The sequence below is a fragment of the Rhipicephalus sanguineus genome, chromosome 10 (genome assembly GCF_013339695.2).
Source record: "Rhipicephalus sanguineus isolate Rsan-2018 chromosome 10, BIME_Rsan_1.4, whole genome shotgun sequence".
Taxonomy (NCBI): domain Eukaryota; kingdom Metazoa; phylum Arthropoda; class Arachnida; order Ixodida; family Ixodidae; genus Rhipicephalus; species Rhipicephalus sanguineus.
In genome coordinates, this window is record NC_051185.1 from 88,378,410 (window position 1) to 88,398,298 (window position 19,889).

At 44.1% G+C, this 19,889-nt stretch overlaps 1 protein-coding gene across 1 annotated transcript in view; it reads left to right on the forward strand.

Moving 5' to 3' along the window:
- LOC119406582 (uncharacterized) overlaps nucleotides 1-14,926 on the forward strand; it is a 52,080-nt gene extending 37,154 nt beyond the window's left edge. The window contains exons 9-11 of the mRNA XM_037673318.2: nucleotides 4,383-4,541; nucleotides 7,418-7,487; nucleotides 14,768-14,926. Coding sequence (XP_037529246.2) covers nucleotides 4,383-4,541; nucleotides 7,418-7,487; nucleotides 14,768-14,856 — 318 coding nt within the window. The 3' untranslated portion in view covers nucleotides 14,857-14,926. The remainder of the gene's footprint in view (nucleotides 1-4,382; nucleotides 4,542-7,417; nucleotides 7,488-14,767) is intronic.
- Nucleotides 14,927-19,889: the final 4,963 nt, after the last annotated feature.

Genomic DNA, 19,889 nt, shown 5'->3' on the forward strand with positions numbered 1-19,889 from the left:
TACAAATAACATCCCCTATTTTTTCCTTGGCTTTCTTGTCTGTTAGTTCTAAATAATGTGTCTAGCAAAGAAAAACGAGCCCTTAAAGTTCCCTTTCTTTCGTTCATTTAAAATTAAAATTCCCCTTCTTTCGTTCATACAAGAGAAAGTCAGAAGTTCAGGGGAAGATGGAAGCTAGAAGATGTGAGAAATTCTTAAACACGGGGTTTCGCTGAAGCCGACATTTCGACAAGCGGACTTGTCTTCTTCTTCAAGTTGCAGCTTTGAAGAAGGCGAGGCCGCTTGTCAAAACGTCGGCTCCAGTGACACCCCACGTTTAAGAATTTTTCCTCTCTACAATAGAAGAGTTTCACCGAGAACAGTTTCTCACAGCAGATCGGGTGTCTCACAGCAGATTGTCTCAGAGCAGAATGTCTCACAACAGCGCAGCATCGCAGCCTACACTTGGTAGCCATAGCGCTCTGGGGGACGTGTACTTTTTGATGGCTGTATCCTACGGGGCGGCTCAGCTGCTTTAGGAGAACCGCGTGTGACTAGAATCAATTCGGGTTCACTGCTAGTGACGGGTCACATGGGCGACTGCTCTGTTGTCGCGCCGCCTCTGCCTGTTGTAACAGCAGAAGTTTCGGTGGTAGCAGCAGCAGACGTTTATATGGATAAGGCCACACTGGTGCAACTGTCGATAGTGATCGCGAAACGAAAACCAGGTATTCAACAATTAGGAGCTTCGAAAACAAAAAAAAATGTTCTAGAGTCTAGACGAACACTGTGAAGTACATTGATCACGGAATGAAACGCGACATCGAAACTTGCAGTATATAGTGAACATACTGAACAAATTAGTGAACAAATTAATTCCTTACAGTGTATTCAAGGTGTTAGAGACCATAACATCTTGCTTTTTAACACAGCCATTGAGCTCCCTGACCGTCAGCCGTCGACCAAGTACATTCGAGATTATAACAAAGCAAACTTTCCCGAAATTAACAATCAGCTGGAATCTTTCTTCGAAGACTTCCAGCGGTCAGCCTCTCTCCGTACAGTTGAGCAAAACTGGGCACTCTATAAGGGCAAACTTTTGTCTCTTATTGATGCCTATGTTCCTCTACTGCGCATTCACGGTGATGCCGGGAGGACCTGGTATACCAATAACCTCCGAAACCTATCTAGAAAAAAAAGCGGATTTTCCGTGAACTCAAGCGAAGTAACAATCCGCAAAAATGGGACAGATACTTTACAGTGCTGCGTGAATACACCGGCTTGCTGAGGCACTCTAAGCGTAAATATTTTCACCTGGACCTTCTGAGCATTCTGCGAGACAACCCTCGCAAATTCTGGAAATCATTGTCACTAAAACGCACCTCATGTCACAGTATAGCGCTTATTAACTTTGACGGGTCATCTGTTCCAGGGGATGAGCGTCCTGATGTCATGAACTCCTATTTGTGCTCAGTGTTCACTAATGAACCTATTGCCAACATTCCTACGTTAGCATCTCGTAATTTTTCGACAATGCCGGAGGTCATTATAACTATTCAAGGAATCGCGAACTTAATCGACAACCTCAAACTTTCCAGTGCACCAGGCCCGGATGGCATAACGGCTAAAGCCTTAAAGGGCACCAAATCGCAATCTAGCTGCTTCTTGCAATTGATTTTCACTCAGTCCGTTGACTCTTCCACTCTTCCGAATGACTGGAAAATCAGCCATGTTGTGCCCATACACAAACCTGGTACCCGTTCCAATCCATCTAATTACCGCCCAATTTCTCTAACCTGCATACCTTGTAAACTCCTAGAGCATATTCTGTATTCCAGCATCGCATCTCATCTAGACAAGCACTCTTTTTTCTTTCCCAAGCAGCATGAATTCAGACAGGGCTACTCATGTGAAACACAACTCTTTGAGTTTACCACAGACCTTCACCTTAACCTTGATTCCCGTTTTCAAACTGATGTTATCTATCTTGACTTTTCAAAGGCGTTCGATCGGATCGCCCATCGTCGTGTAAGTTCAAAACTTGCTTGCATCAACCTTGACACCCATGTATTATCATGGATTGAGTGCTTTCTCACGAACCGCTCACTACACACTGTCATCGATAACATTCAGTCATCAAGTAGCTCTGTCTTGTCAGGTGTATCACAAGGCTCAGTGCTCGGACCTCTCCTGTTCCTGATCTTTATAGATGACATCCCAGCCAACATTTCTTCATCCATTCGATTATTCGCTGATGACTGCGTCCTCTATCGGCGCATATCCTCCACCAATGACCAGCTTATTATAAAATTGTAAAGTGGTGTTCTGTCTGGCTTGTGTCCCTCAACGTTTCCAAATGCTAGTACATATGTGTTACCCGCAAGCACTCAACCTTGAATTACCGGTACTCTCTCAAATCTTCGGCGCTCACCCAAGTCGACTGTTACCGTTACCTCGGAGTTACAATCACCGATCAACTCACATGGACTGCGCACATAACTAACCTTATAAAAGACTGCTCCAAATCGCTTGGCCTCCTCCAGCAATCACTCTTTCTGTCCCTAATCCCTGTCCGCAAACTCGTTTACGAAACGCTCATTCGGACAAAATTTGGGTATGCCTCAGCGATTTGGAACCCTCACCAGACTTGTCTTATTGACTCACTCGAAGCAGTACAGAATCGTGCGGTACGTCTTATTGCTTCAAACTATGACTGGCACACTAGTATAACTTCCATCAAATGTTCCCTCAGCATACCTAGTCTATCTCTTCGCCGTAAGATTTCACAACTTTCCCTTTTCCACAAACTGTATTATCAATTCCCTCACCTCAGAGACACCATTTTTGTTCCGCCCAACCGCATTTCACACCGCCTGTTTAATAACCTCAGTGTTCAACGCCTACATGGTACCACTAAAGCATTCAACAAATCCTTCCTACCAACTGCTGTTGAGCTATGAAACGCGTTGCCCGACCAAATAGTAAATGAGCATGACTCCAATAAATTTAGGCACATACTTTCATGTTTTCTCAACCAGTAATATGCCACCATCACAGTGTTATTTCATGTACAATTCTTTTTGTAACGGCATCTATACAACTTGTTCTGCCTATTTCACTGTATTTGCTTCGCTTTTGAAACTGTAATCATGTATTCTGTATTTTGCAAACATTTTTATTATTATTGTTATGTTTTTATTTTCTAGCATTGCATAATAATGATCATGCTGTTATTGATGCTTATGTCCGCCCCCCCCCTTATGTAATACCCTGAAAAGGGCCTTTAAGGGTAAATAAATGATGATGATGATGATCAGCTGGTAGGCGCAAGCACTCACGATAACCACGCAATGTCACTATGAAATTTGGCACGAAATGGGATGCTGGCTATGTTGTCCATTAATGCCCATTACGCCAATTTCATAGGAACCGAACATGGCTGAAACGAAAGTGCGTGCGTTACTTAGCGCTAAGTGGATGAATTTCATTGTGTAAACAAATATCCACCTTTAATCGTGGGCTTGCTGTGGATGCGTGTTATTTTAGTCGCACCGCTTTAGAGTGAGCAGGAAAAATAGGCGTCGGCGAAATACCAATAACTTTCACAATGGGAAAAATACAGATGAGATTTCTCGAGAGATAGCAAGAACTCGCACTGTCTTATCAGCAGCGCGACCTGAAACACCAGAGGCCGTGTTCTGAGACGATCGCATTTGGGTGACACCATTACTTTCGCGAGATTTCACGAGACAGGCGCCGGGCGCATCGGTTTCCACCAGCGACAAAGGTCCTGGCCACGTTTGGCACCGTGCCGAAACATTGAGCCGCAGAGGGTCGTACACGCCGGCGGCTAATCTCGTGAAATGTCGCGAAAGGTAATGTTACCAAAAGTGATCGTCTCGGAATGCCATACGGTTGATACGCTATGACATGAAAATGATGGCGCCCACGGGCATTGGCTTGCGGTGTAAGAAGTTGAGTATTAAAGACGATAGTTTTTCTTGGGGAACATAAACGCAGAAATTTTGGTCTGTCTGTCTGTCTGTCACACAATTCAATTTCAGCCACACGGCCGCAGTTTAAGCACTTGCCGTACGCTCAGCCATCTTGAACTGGTAGCTGCGTTCATACTTGTCAACATTGTCGATTAAAAAGCAAATATTACGCATATCTGAGGCGCAACATCAATACGTATGTATTAGGTGGTGCGTTCCTTTACTGGAAAATGCTTATATGCGTAATTCTAAAGACCGTAGTGTTCCTTAGGCTGCGCTGAAACGGCGCAGAAACGGCCTGCAGAAGACTATCGTCTTTCGACGACATTTGCAGCGTAGCACGCAGATACTCGGTCAATTTTTTATACCAAGTATTTCAAAGAGAAGCCACGTGTACGGCCGTTCCAGATCGATGTTCTTCCCGAGATAGTAGCCGCCGTGGGGGACAAGATGGAGGTGTACCTGGACAGCGGAGTACGAACGGGCGCCGACGTGGTCAAGGCGCTCGCGCTGGGAGCTCGGGCTGTCTTCGTAGGACGGCCGGTGTTCTGGGGGCTCGCCTATGACGTAAGCTAAGCCGGTTTACTTCCTTTTTATACTCCAAAAAGAGCGTTATTTCTTCTCTACGTCATAAAGGATCAACATGTATTATCATGAACCTAAGCCCAATGGTTCCTGTACTTGCTGCGGTCACGTAATCCCCGCAAAATTCTTAATCCCATCTGCTCGCCTTGCTTTCTGTTTCCTTTTGACGAGCTTGTCTTCCCTTGGGATTCAGTCGGTTAATCTCAATGACTAGCGGTTAGCTTGCTTTATCGCTACATGCCCTACTAATGCCAATTTTTTCTTCACTTCAGCTAACATGCCCTTAACAAGCGCTTGTTCCCTGACCCACTGTGCTATCTTACTTCTTTTAACATTACACATATAATTTTACGTTCTATGACTCGCTGCATCATCCGTAAATTCAGCTGAACACTTTTCGTAAGCCTACATGTTTCTGCCCACTAGGTAAGTACCGCTATGATACAGCTGTTATATAACCTTCCTGCTGAGGGATGCTGGTAAAGTTGAATTCACGATCGGAAAATGCACTTCATCCCATTGCTATTCATCTAAAAGGTAGTTTCCTCAGTCTCTCATGGTTCGGAACTTCTATGTGGACGTATTTATTTTATATTACCAGTGCCTCGCTACCTATCGCAAGCCGTTCGCTTCCGAGTCTGCTGAACATTAGTTTTCTGCAGATCAATTTCTAGACACGCCATTTCGTTTTGTTTGTTGAATTCAGCTATAACTCTGCAATTTGTCCACTAAGTTACTCAGCTTGGCAATAGCATCAGCGGATCACATGTTACTAAGGTATTCTCTGTTACCCCTTATTCCCAACCGATCTCAAACCAGGGCGCTGAAAACCTGTTATAAGAATGTGTGGAACAGGAATGGAGATATGTACTCCCTGGCTTACACTATTCTTTATTTGAATGTCACTGCTTTTATTACTGAGGACCACGGTGCATTTAAAGTCGTTGTAGATTTCTTCCAGTGTTTTATATAGGGTGGCTTCTAGTATTGTAGGCAACAGAAAGTAAGCTGATTGGCCTGTAATTTTGCAAGTACTGGACATTGGCGCCCCATTTGTTATGTATTCAGATCACGTTAGCATTCCCCCAAGATTCTGGAACGCTCACAGTCAAGAGGCATTGCATATACAGGGTGCCCAGTTTTTCTAGGACAATCTGTCCACCGTCCTTTAACAGACACGCTGTTACCTGATCCTCGTCAGCTGTTTTGCCTCTTTGTGATCCTAACATTCATTTGTTGGAGGAATGCAAAAAAAAGTACGGCTGATCCCTCCGTCATAGAAATCGGTATAGCACGAAAGTGACTCGCGTCTTCCCATGATTTGTTGATTGTTTATTGTACACTGATGCATGAGAGCTTGCACAACGTCTATTGTTCTTTGGCTGATATAGCACTGTTGGACGTGGATGCATCCATGTTGACGCTTAGTTGCGCATCTCTATCCCGACGACTAACGTCCATGGACTCGAGTTAAACCTTGTGGTAGGTCAAATAGTTAACATGAACGTGGACACAGCATAGGGTGGATTCCTCGCAGAGATGACATCAACAAGCACGTAACGAACACTGGTACTCAATATGCACTGATTCAAAGCGCCTTGATCTGACGATACAACGCCAAGGTGTGCGCTGTCCAATATCATGGTAACGTACGCCTGTGCTCATGCATATACCACACAGCGCTTCATGAACGCGCGAGGTAGAGCTCGTAGCCGGAACTGTGAACATGGGAACGCGTTGCCCTAACCACTGCCGTCCTTCTAGCTGGACCAAGTCACTCACTGCGCGAAATTCGCCCGTCAACGTCGTTGTCCTTCTGTAACGCTTGCTGCAGCAGCTTTATTAGCTGATGCTATCGCGCTCGAAGCAGTAGGCGACGGTGAAACGCCATTGGTGGATGTGGAATCTGCACTGTCGACGAGTCGTCACGCTAACACGACGCAAAAGGCAAATCACGTACTGCGTCGTCACCAAACAGAATAATCTCACACGGCGCATTGCACCGACCGCAGGGTTTCCAACAATAATGCATGAAAGCTTCCGTTAGAGTGTGCTAGACGCGTATCTAGAACACTCTAACTCCATTGCGCCGACACTACCAAAGCGCTCCCTGTCGGCACTCATTAGTATCATGATGCAGCATTTCACCGCCTCTAAACGGCGACATCACCCCGTCATCGAACACTGTTAGAGGGAGATATATACGGAGCGTTTGTAAAGGCTCGTGCATGTGCGTCGGTAGCGCGGTAGGTAGGGTGCCGGGCACCTGTCGTCGCGAACCGAGAGGTCGTGGGTTTGTCTCCCATGCCACCCACGTCAATGGAAATTCTTTTTCTACTGATGGTGGTAATGACGTCAGTGAAGTCTTGGTGGATCCCGGCATAAACCACTTTCGTGTTAAAAAATAATGGTGCGCGCTTTCAGCATTCCAATTGCTCACGCAAGAAATTCTGCCACGCCAATTGCCGTTGCCATGTGTTGCGAGGCTGCCCGCATATTGGAGTGGAAGTGGTTGGTGGCGAGCGAGCAGTGCGGTGGCCGAGGTTGACAACAAATAGTGTTTGGACCCCATCACAGACATTGTGGACTCCCGGGAGCGGCTGTCTGTGCGAGCAAGGCGGTGTGCCGGACAGCGTCACCCTTCAGGAGTTTATGTCCACTGGTGCTCAGTGCAAAACTCCGTTAGGTACACAAAGGTATTGGAGAGGGCCAGATGAGGATCAATACGTCGACTGACAAGAAAAAAAACGATGAGATGGCGTTCGGCTTCGACTCGCCTTAGGCGAATGCGTGAGGGACCCTATGAATTTTTTTTCCTATGAAGTGTTTGCTTCCCAACACTACTTTTTTCTTTGCAGGGTAAGGAAGGTGTCGATAGAGTGTTGCAAATACTTAAGGAGGAAGTTGAGCGCACCATGCAACTCCTCGGTGAGCTGTTTCCACTTTTTCTTATTCCACTGACGGCAAACTTGGCAAAGATATTCAGAAACTTGAGATAGTTCAAAGACACGCTGCAGGTTTCATGCTCGCTAAGTTTAAATCGACAGAGTGTCCTGCAAAACTAACGAAAGACAATAATATCCCTGTGCTTGAAAATCGTTGCAAAATCGCATGCCCGAAATTTTTGAGTTCGACCTATAGTAGAAATTTGAATATACCTGCGCATAAGTAATATTCAGCCGTTCTGCCCTAGCGCATCCAGGAGTCGTCGCACGCCTAACCTGATCCCGTAGATCACTCGCACTAGCATTTTTAAATATTCATTTTTTTCTCGACTAAAGGAAATCGGGGAATAATTTTCCACGTACTTTCGTTTCCTAAGATGACACTGAGAGAGCTTTGCTTGAAACATCTGAGCTGCAATGGAACTCTACTTTTCCTGTACTGCTATTACTTACCGTTCTGTTTTCATTTTGTCTTTTACCAGCGCTACGTGTGGACACTGTCATTGTGGAATGTAATGCAGCACGTTGCGTGTTAGCTATATACAATATATCTATATATATATATATATATATGTATATATATATATATATATATATATATATATATATATTATATATATATATATATATATATATATATATATATATATATATATATATATATGCATGCAAATAAGCTACGCCCCCCCCCACACACACACACACACACATATATATATATATATATATATATATATATATATATATATATATATATATATATAAATGATTCAAAAGAAAGTTCTGAACGGTCCGGTGCACATGTAGTTGAAGAAATGAAGGAGCACACTTACGAAAATTGCATATTTTTACTCATTTTTACTCATCTGGCGAAGGCCGTGCCACGGCCGTAACGTAAATGAGTAAAATATGCAATTTTCGTAAGTGTGCTCCTTCATTTTGTTCAACTATATATATATATATATATATATATATATATATATATATATATATATATACAATATTAATGAGAACTAACAGACAATAATGCTAAGGAAAGTATAGGGGATGTTTTTAGTAATAAATGTAAGGTAATTGTGAAGAAAGAAAAGTGGACGAAAACATAGCTTGCCGCGGGCAGGGACCGAACCTGCGACCTTCGAATAACGCGTCCGATGCTCTACCAACTGAGCTACCGCGGCGGCCATCCCCCCGTCCACTTCATAGGGTATATGTGTGCATTTAAACGTGGGAGCGTCAGTCAGCGCCGCCAGTAGCCATGACGGCGAGTGTGGAACACTCTTTTTCTGCCTGTTGGCGTCACGTAGCACGTGAACTTATTACGAGCTGGCAGCTGACCAATAATCCCTCGCATACTACCTGAAAGCATCAAGTCTGCCAGAACGAGACCCTCGCTATGAATGAAGGAAAGAAGTGTTAAATTCAAGGGCTCGTTTTCTTTGTTATACACAATATTAATGAGAACTAACAGACAATAATGCCAAGGAAAGTATAGGGGATGTTTTTAGTATAAATGTAAGGTAATTGTGAAGAAAGAAAAGTGGACGAAAAGATAGCTTGCCGCGGGCAGGGACCGAACCTGCGACCTTCGAATAACGCGTCCGATGCTCTACCAACTGAGCTACCGCGGCGGCCATCCCCCCGTCTACTTCATAGGGTATATGTGTGCATTTAAACGTGGGAGCGTCAGTCAGCACCGCCAGTAGCCATGACGGCGAGTGTGGAACACTCTTTTTCTGCCTGTTGGCGTCACGTAGCACGTGAACTTACTACGAGCTGGCAGCTGACCAATAATCCCTCGCATACTACCTGAAAGCATAAAGTCTGCCAGAACGAGACCCTCGCTATGAATGAAGGAAAGAAGTGTTAAATTCAAGGGCTCGTTTTCTTTGTTATACACAATATTAATGAGAACTAACAGACAATAATGCCAAGGAAAGTATAGGGGATGTTTTTAGTAATAAATGTAAGGTAATTGTGAAGAAAGAAAAGTGGACGAAAAGATAGCTTGCCGCGGGCAGGGACCGAACCTGCGACCTTCGAATAACGCGTCCGATGCTCTACCAACTGAGCTACCGCGGCAGCCATCCCCCCGTCCACCTCATAGGTTATATGTGTGCATTTAAACGTGGGAGCGTCAGTCAGCGCCTCCAGTAGCCATGACGGCGAGTGTGGAACACTCTTTTTCTGCCTGTTGGCGTCACGTAGCACGTGAACTTATTACGAGCTGGCAGCTGACCAATAATCCCTCGCATACTACCTGAAAGCATCAAGTCTGCCAGAACGAGACCCTCGCTATGAATGAAGGAAAGAAGTGTTAAATTCAAGGGCTCGTTTTCTTTGTTATACACAATATTAATGAGAACTAACAGACAATAATGCCAAGGAAACTATAGGGGATGTTTTTAGTAATAAATGTAAGGTAATTGTGAAGAAAGAAAAGTGGACGAAAAGATAGCTTGCCGCGGACAGGGACCGAACCTGCGACCTTCGAATAACGCGTCCGATGCTCTACCAACTGAGCTACCGCGGCGGCCATCCCCCCGTCCACTTCATAGGGTATATGTGTGCATTTAAACGTGGGAGCGTCAGTCAGCGCCGCCAGTAGCCATGACGGCGAGTGTGGAACACTCTTTTTCTGCCTGTTGGCGTCACGTAGCACGTGAACTTATTACGAGCTGGCAGCTGACCAATAATCCCTCGCATACTACCTGAAAGCATCAAGTCTGCCAGAACGAGACCCTCGCTTTCCTTGGCATTGTTGTCTGTTAGTTCTCATTAATATTGTGTATAACAAAGAAAACGAGCCCTTGAATTTAACACTTCTTTCCTTTATATATATATATATATATATATATATATATATATATATATATATATATATATCAGGGCTGGGCAAAGATACTTTGAAATTGTATCGCCATACGATACAAGATACTCAGGCAAGAAGTATTGGAGATACAGATACAAGATACTACCGCAATAATTGTATACGATACGATACTTGCCAGTTGTATCTTTAGATACTTCGATACATTCGCAAATTTGCTGTTATATAGACTCTCATATGGTAGCAGCGAACGCCTGTATATACACGAAAAGGTTTTCTATCTCAAAAAGGGTTAGTGTCTCAAAATGTTAGTAGTTGAAAAAATTAGTATCTCAAAAGTTTTGTCCTTCTTGCTCGAAGTGCATTAGTTTACTTCCGACAGAACTTATTTGGGTTTCTTTTGGCTGATTAACAGGACAGCTCTTCACTGACAGCGGCTGTTGCTTGTCATTTTTGTAATTGATAGGAGTCGCTGCTCAGCTTGCCGACCAGCTAGAGGGTCGCCATCTATTCACGAGAACGTCAATAAGAAGCCTTCGCACGATGTCGCAAATACCGGTGTAGAGTTTTGCCTTGTCTGTAAAAGGCCGTTTACGCAATACCGAATCACCGGTGTACAGCAGCAACAACGTTGCTAGCGACATTTTTCGTGACACATTGTGTTTACGCGGAGCTCATAAAGCTGCAATGACTTTTCATGTTCTATTTAGCTGCTGGCGTTAAGCGTTCGTTATCAATATACCCATTAAGGTGCAATCTTTTAACAGTTTTTCTTCAACGAGAGAACATGTGCATCTCAGAAATGCCTATTGTATTGTCACGTGGTGGTGACGATGGAGAAGGCGGCAGTCACCCTGGCAGACACGAAACTGTTCATTGGGCAAACTTGTGCCCATAAAACTAAGTAACTCATAGTACGAGCAAAGGACGTTCTACACCGATAGCGGCAATAAATGTCGTTGGCCTTCGGTATTCTGATCATCGGCGGAACGCGTTGTCACATCAGCGATCGAACCTTCCAGCGTTATATCGCTGGTGCTCGCGTAAGCTCCCGAATGAACTACAGCGTTCGCGTCCTGCGCATAATTTTAATAATTGTTGTGGTTTTACATCCCAAAACCACGATATTATTGTGATGGACGCCGTAGTGAAGGGCTCCGAAAATTTCGACCACTTGGGGTTCTTTAACGTGCACCTAAATCTAGGTACACGGGCCTCGAGCATTTCGCCTCCATCGAAATGTGGCCGCCGCGGCTGGGATTCGCGCGTAATCTTAACACAGCAATCTGAAACAACTGCGAAGCTTCCGAAACATCGCGGCGCGTCTTGAGCCGAGCGCTGCTAATAATGTTTTCGTGGTTTAAACCCATTCCCACCTCGCCGAGAGGTGGGAAGCCGAGGTGAGAAGCCGCTCTGCGCAGCTCCAAGCTCGCCGACCAACTCTGGGCAGTCCAGCAGGCCCGTGAAGCGGCGGAGAGGCAAGGCATTCACGTCCCGACATGGGAGATCTGAGCCCGGGCCGTTAATCTGCCGGACAAACAATAAAGTTCTTTCATCTATTAAACCCGTTCACACCAAAATAAAGAAATAAGAGCGCGTGGCAGTAAAGTTGCACAAATCGTCACAGCACAGCGCTGCTATTCACGCTATTTCCACCTATAGCTCCGATTACCTGGCGATTAGTAAGAGTAAAAAAATTAGGGAGGCCTAAAAAAGAAAAACAAATATACGTCAATAAAATAGAAAAGCCGTTCTCTATCAAACATTCATCGTGAATAAGTATTCAAACACGATACAGGCGGCCCCCCTTATAGCTATGACAATTAAGCATGTATCGTGAACTTACCTGTTAATGTAAGACAATAAAAATATTTAGTGTATATGAAAAACGCTCATGAGAAAAACGGACCATTTTGTATAGCAATGTTTCTCGAATCCCCTTCCTGACAACTTTAATATGGCTCCTAATGATTTCCATAATTATAATGCCAACTCAATTTCGCTGTTTTACTAAACGGTAAGCAGGATGTTTGGTATTGTATACTAAGTGCGCACCCATATAATTACATACTTGTTTTCAAAATCGCCTTCGCAGAGCAGTAAGGTAAAGTGAAATATAAGTTTGTAAACAGTAGCAGAAATAAAGCAGACTGTTCAAAGTAAGAATAAAGCAGAGAGTTTATTTGGACAGCAAAGAGACATATTGCTGTTACCAGACCGGAAAAAAACAGTTCAGATCCCTAGGTGACGTACGGGATGCAAAAGAAGGGCAACTAAGAAAGCACTTGTGCTAACAATCAAATTATGATTTCAAAAACTCTGAATGAAGATAGCAGGAAGATAATAATAATTGTTAGGGTATAACGTCCCAAACCGCGATACGATTATGAGGGAAGCCGCAGTGGAGGGCTCCGGAAAATGGACCACATGGAGTTCTTTATCGTGCACCTAAATCTAAGTACACGGGCCTCAAACATTTTCGCCTCCATCGAATATGTGACAGCCGCGGCCGGAATTCGATCGACGAAGGAAAAGGTACGGTACACGAACATATCTTCTGTTAGATAAGCGCTTGATCTAATAGATCTAGCATCGGTACTAGTTGATGCTATAGTTAGGACCTTATTCGCATATAAGTCAATCGCATGTAAGTCGAACTTACATCCACAAGATCCTTCAAATCGCTTATGCGTGAAAGCCGCGAGACGTAAAGCAACCCTATGCTTCAGATTTCGTAACGAAGCACTACGCAGGGGAGCGGCATCAGAATTTGCGCGATAATCGCCACACGCATTGTGGTACGTGGCGCTGGACAGTGGAGAAGTGCAAGTGTCATGACATTGGCACAAGTACAAAGAAAAAAAAATCGAGAAAACGAAAGGCACGTGAGCTAAGCATTGACGTACGCGCGCTTGTTCTATCGAGACTACGCGAGCGCTGTCACGTTGCTCTGCTCCACCAAAACGGAGGCGCGCACCTCATCGCCTGCCATCACGGGTGGATACTGGCGGAAAAAAAAATTGTCATTGCGCTTAGTTTTATTCAGGCGGTTTTGTAGCACCAGTGCTAGCTTGAGAAGCGAAGTTGGCCCAGCGATTATTGTTTCGTACGGTGGTACTCCTATAGGAGTATCTTGTATCTTAAGATACACGATACATTATTGAATGTATTGGAAATACAGATACAGATACTCGTCTGGCGAGACGTATCGCGATACATGTATCTTCGATACTGCCCAGCACTGATATATATATATATATATATATATATATATATATATATATATATATATATATATATATATATATATATATATATGTATATATACATCTATATATATGTTGTATATAGCTATTGTAACAGCTAACGGTGTATATATCAAATCGTTCGTTGTGAAAAAAAAGAATAAAGAAAAAAATGTCCAGGGAGCGGGTGGGTGGCGCCCCTATTCCAGAGCTCCACTGGCTTGAGCGACCCGCCGAGCCTGGTCGAGGAGCACTAGTTTCACCCCCGATCCTCGCTGGCGAGCAAAGTCTCCCACTCCTCGCTTCCGCGTGGCTAATCACACGTTATGTGGGCGAGAGTGGGCCTGCCTCCACACCAAGAACAGCTATCGCAGCCGGAGGCATTTGGGCGCGTGCAAGTATACAAAAGACTTAATCCGCCTTGTCTGTTCGAAGAGAGAGGCCATGCAGGATGGGACATCATGTTGCAGCATTTTGCGAAACACCAGCTAGGGTGCGGTTAGACACGTGCATGCACAAATAAGATTTAATACAACACGATTATTCATGGCACCTCACTGGAATCATTCACAGTGGCAGCAAAGTCGAACCGCTCTTACCCCTGAGGGATATAGAAGAAGCAGGGTGTGTGACGAACAAGGGAAAAGTGTCTTTATTGACGTTTCAGTCGTGGGCCCGGCCTTCGTTGGGGCTACGCACAGTTTAATGTGCGTAGCCCCAACGTGCGTAGCCCTAAAATTGGGGCTACGCGCACTCCAGTATGGGGCGACCGTGTAACCGAAGTTAGAGGATGCTCGAGTGTTCTGCACAATATTGGAGAGCACTGCACATGGTGAACACGAAATAAGATTGATACGACGCTGCACAAGTCGCTGCACAAAAGGCTGTAGCAATGCTGGTGTCTTTTCTTCAATTCGCCGCCCACAAACTTTCTCTCAACGACCTCTACCACAACCGAACACTTACCTTGCCAAACCATTGGGAAACCACGTAGAAAGCATCTCTTTAAGTAGCCCCTTGATCCTTACCCCTACCTGCCCTTGCGGTTTCCCGCTGTCCTACACGACGCGCCTATGTAAGCGGAAACTGTGCTGACACTTGCCTCCGTAGGTAATATAACACTGTCCATCTTGTTTGCTGAGCATCACAGAATGTTTCAGTTCCTTTTTTTTTGCATTTGCATTCCAGGTTGTTCGGACGTCAGGGACCTGTGCGAAGACTTTGTCTTGAGGAAGAACCGCTGTTTGGCGCATTCCGAATCACCTTGTAAACACTGAAGATGTGGATGTACAGGTTGTATACAGTAGAATGGGCGTGTGCGCTGGAAATAATAAAGGCAACGACGACACCTGAGCCGCCTTTCTAAATTTAAGTTCCTGTTACTGGACACCCAAATCTTCAACTTTTTTCTGTTCCCTTTCTTTGTGTCGCTGGTTGTAAACGACAAAGCGCATGGCCACAGAGAACACACAGTCTAGGCTGGCATATTTTATCCTGCTTTTCTCTAGTCGAAACATGAACATTTTAACAGGGATCCATTTTAACGACAATGAGCACTTACATGAACACGCCTGTACTCGTCCAATAATGCTGACAATAATGTTTTTAGTGACGAGCGGCATTATTGTACAAGTGCGTTGCTGGAGTTCCATTGTCGTGATCATTATAGGCAAACTGCAAGAATGTAGCAATGGCATGACAGATATGACAGCAAGTAAATAAAAGTGTGCTTCAGGTGGCTAAGCCTTAATTACAACAAATGAAACACAGTTAATGCACAACATCGTTTGGTTCGGACGCCCTTTTTTTTAGTTTTGCTTGCAAGAGAAGCTACAATGTACACATGGCTGGTACAAAATAAAGATGTCATCTTCAGACACCAATGTTACTTTTTGCGTAAGCACATATCTGCTAGCTGCTTGTGTAAAAAGTTGCTTAACTTTAAGTGCGGCATCCTTCTGTAGGCAGTACAATGTCAGGTGAAATTATCGCTTGGTAAAAGGCGGGCTGCTACAGGAGGCAGGAAAAGATCCGGTCGAGTGTATAAAGATCCAAGGGTAAAGGGGGGGGGGGGAGGAGTAATTGAATGAGTCTCCCTTGACATAATACGCTTTTGCATCTGTTCTCCTGAGAGTTAGTATTAGTGGTTGTCGGTTCTTCTCTTTCTCTGTGAATATAAAAAAAAACTAGGTAGCCTTACTGGTGCAAGCCTGAAGGAAGTGCGGAGCTGGGCACCTGCCTTGTTTCTCTTTATTTTTTGTTTTTCTTTCTTTAAGAGACAGACGACGTCTGTCTCTTAAAGACACAGTTGCTCTGTGAAAGACTACGTCTGTCACAGAGAGGCAGACTAAGTGTGTCAAAAAGAGACAGACTAGGTCTGTCAAAAAGACACAGACTACGTCTGTCTCTTTTTTTCTTTCGGTCTGTTTTTAGTTCTATGTCTTATTTGTCTCCGCTTATTCCCATTTCTGTCTTTGTGTCTCTATCTATTTTTTTTCTCTGTCTCGCTCTTTTAATGTTTTTTTCTTTGTTCAATTCCTTTCATCACTTCGTCTCTCTCTTCATCTATTTCTCGCTTCCTCTTTCTTATGACCATTTTCTCTCTCTATTTCTTGCTCTGTCTTTCTTTTTATTCTCTCTCTTTCTTTCTCTTTTTGTCTTGCTCTCTCTTTTTTCTACCTCTTTTTTATGTCTGTTTCTACACCATTCACTCTCTTTCTATTTCTTTCTCTGTCTTTATATCTTTTTCTGTCTTTCTTCCCTTTGTTTCTTTCCATTTCACTCTTTATCTTTCTTATTATCTCTTTCTCTCTCCATTTCTTAATCTCTCTTTCTTTGGTTCTCCCTCTTTCTTTCTCTTTCTGTCTAGCTCTTTCTTTTGTCTGTCTTTTGTTTGTGTCCGTTTCTACATCTTTCTTTCTCGTCGAACTGCGTAGTGGGACGAGACATGAAGAAAGGCAAGACAAACGAGCGCAGTTCTTGCCTTTCTTCGTGTCTCGTCCCACTGCGCAGTTCGACCAGAATGAACTCGTACCAACTCACCCAACTCTCTACGCTGCCTACATCTTTCTGTCTATTTCTTTCTCTGTCTTCCTTTCTTTTTCTGTCTTTCTTCCCTTTCTTTCTCTCTCTCTCTCTCTTTATTATTATCCTTTTCTCTCTATATTTCTTGCTCTCTCTTTCTGTGATACTCAATCTCTCTTCCTTTCTTTTTCGGTCTGTCTTGCTCTCTCTTTCTTTCATTTTCTCTCTTTCTTTCTTGGTCTGTTAATTGCTCTCTTTTTTTACCTCTTTTTTGTGCTTGTTTCTATATCTCTCTCTCTTTATGTCTTTCTATCTTTTGCGGCCTTTTTTCTCTATCCTTCTTTCTATTTCTCTCTTCCTCTTTCTTTCCAACTGTTTATTTCTCTCTCTGTGTGTTTGCACTCGTTCTGTCGCCCATCAAAATCAAAATGAACCAATTAGTGTGTGGCATTTCTATGAGAGCCAAATCAACATTTTACTACTGAACACCGGCGATAGCAGGCTGCATATTTTTTTTAAGTGCAATATGGCTTTGAGGTATCTTGGGGACACGAGCGCACTGACATATTGGGGGTGCAGGTTCGACTGTAATTTCACCAGCAAACAAATGCCTTTTTCTAAGTTTCGCCTAATGTGGAGAAACAAAAACCTCAGAAGCAGGGTGTCGGAACGGAACGAAAACCGAAAACGAAAAACGAAAAAAACGATATTTTCGACCGGAACGAAAACGCAACCGAAACTTTATTTATTATTTCGTTCCGGAGTGAAACCGAAATTTTTTCAATCGTATTTCGGTTCACGAGAAAACTTCTCTATCCGGAGCAACTGAGCCCATGTATTGTGAGCATATTTCAGGGTACAGTATTAGCGCGTACCTCAGGCAGGAATTCCAAAGCAAAGATATGTTGAAATTGTGCGAAAAACAAAAACAGTGGCAACCAGAGATGTTTATATTAACGCAAGTAGACTTTTGCGCGCCTGTCATGCAGGCCAGCGTAGAGAGGGCATTGTCGGAGCTGAAGTTTGTTACAGCGAAAGCTGTTATGAGATCACAACAGCTGATTTTGGCGCCATAGTTGTCCGCCACCGCCGGCGTCCGTGACCGCTATGACGTGATATAAGAAAAATTAAATGAGAAAAAAAATCTAGGATCGAATGCGATTTCAACCCGCGCCATCTGCGTGGCAGTCGGGTCTTCCACCACAGTTGCACGCTGGGGCTTGTAACTCCTTCGAAAAAATACTCTATACAGGCGTCATGTCGGACATGGAATCGGGTTGATATGTAATATAGCGTGGCAGAAGAGTAAAATAACAACCAGTCATTACACAATGCTAATAGCGCGAGAAGTGTGTTGTTTAATGCTTCCAACCAGTGTTGCGGAGTTGCCCCACCAGAATTGGAATGACTCCGGAATCATTCCACGTTTTCGCGACCCCGGAATAGAATGGGGACAACGCTTGGAGGAATGGAATGGAAATGAAATTAAGCACCTTTTGCACAGAATGTAATGGGAATGGAATTACGTCTTTTTCCGAAAATAGAGCACGTTTTCGTCTACGTGCCGTTTTTGAAACGTCAAGTATGAGTAAGTCAGAGCCTCCGAATTAACAATAAAGCAGTATTTTAAAATGGCTTGGCTGATTACAAGCACGGTACATTTATAAGCAACGCGCCTACACTCTAAGAAAAAAAAGAGTATGCGTGACTCTTTTCGGAGAGTTCCGACTTGCCACGTATACGACTCTCTTTAAATAGTCACGGTGACTCTCTTGGTGGGTCAGGGTCCGCTCGCTCTAGAAGAGGCCCCTGACCCTCTAGGAAGAGTGCAAAGACTCTCATCGGGAGGATCACGTTATCACTCATAGGGAGTCAGACGACTCTTGCCGGTAACGCTCCTAGGGGGGTCAAGGGACCCACACCGAAGCATCAAGCGACTCCACAAGTATTTTAAGCTACTCATTTGATCCTTGCTCTACTTTTGCGCGACTACTGTTGAAAATAGTGGAGTATTCGTTTTAAGAAAGTCCAATAATACTTGCCGTTTTGCCCAGCGACTGTAAAAAAAAGAATAGGTCAGTTTTAGCATTATTTTAATAAAACTCGTCAGAACAACACATACTTTCCAACAAAGTTATATAGAAAGCGCGAAAAGATTGTCTGTGATTTCCAATTAAGAAGTTTGGGTATTCCTCATTTACATGCTTCTATGAGTATAGCCACCTAAAATGTGTGACTGTGATATGCACAGTGTCATATGGTGCTAAATGAACAGCAGAAATCGCCATCATGTTTCCATATTTATTCCTTGTGATTAAGAATAAATCAAAAAGTGGTGACGGCTTGAGGCATCAGACTTGTGGCTTGCTAGGTTGTCGCTCCTGTCCAGCGTGAGCACCATGAAAAACGGTATCTGAAAAGCAGAACGTGATATTATGATGAGAAAATGAAATTGCAGTAAAGGTTTGCACAACCTACACAATAAGTGGTTCACACAGACATAATAAAGGCTAACAACGAAACAACAAAGCACATCCTCCAGCAGCCAGGGGCATGCCGTGGGCGGTTACTGACCGCACGTTTTACAAACGTAACCCATCCTTAAATACTCAGATAAACAGATGCGAGTACTAGGGCCCGAACGACACCCAACGCGTGCGTACGCCGTCTACGTCGAGATCAGACATGTCATATGCTAGAATTAGCGCACATAACTCCCACAATCACGTACACTCACTCGATTCTGTTATAGCGCCCAACGTCATCGCACTGTATGCAAACCACGAAAACAGCAAACAGAAACGAGGGGAAAGAGTGCACGCCGGCGGCCGCAACAACGCGCGCCGTCGAAAGTCTAGAGCTTTTTCACTTTCACCGGCGAGGCGTGTCCAACTTGAATGACTACCGCGTACATTCTGGAAGCCACCGTACTATATCTGCACCTCAAACTACCGTCTTTCAGCCAACAAAAACCATTACATATAGTGCGCCTGAGCGTTCTGTACACAGGCTTTTTTTTTTTCACGTTCCCACGCGTGGAAACACGCCGCACACTCAAGGTCGATGGAAATGTTATTATGAAGTAGACTAAAGGGCATCTCAAAACGACATCTTGCACCCTCAGTAGTGCACACACGACGTGCGATCAGCAAGAAATGACCCTCGATTATCGTTTGCATCGCTCACTTTATGGGAGCTTGTACAGCAACGCGCATAACGGTGGCAACTCGTTAACTGACAGCTATAGTTGGCCATCCGCAACAGCCCCGCGGACACAGGCTGCTGT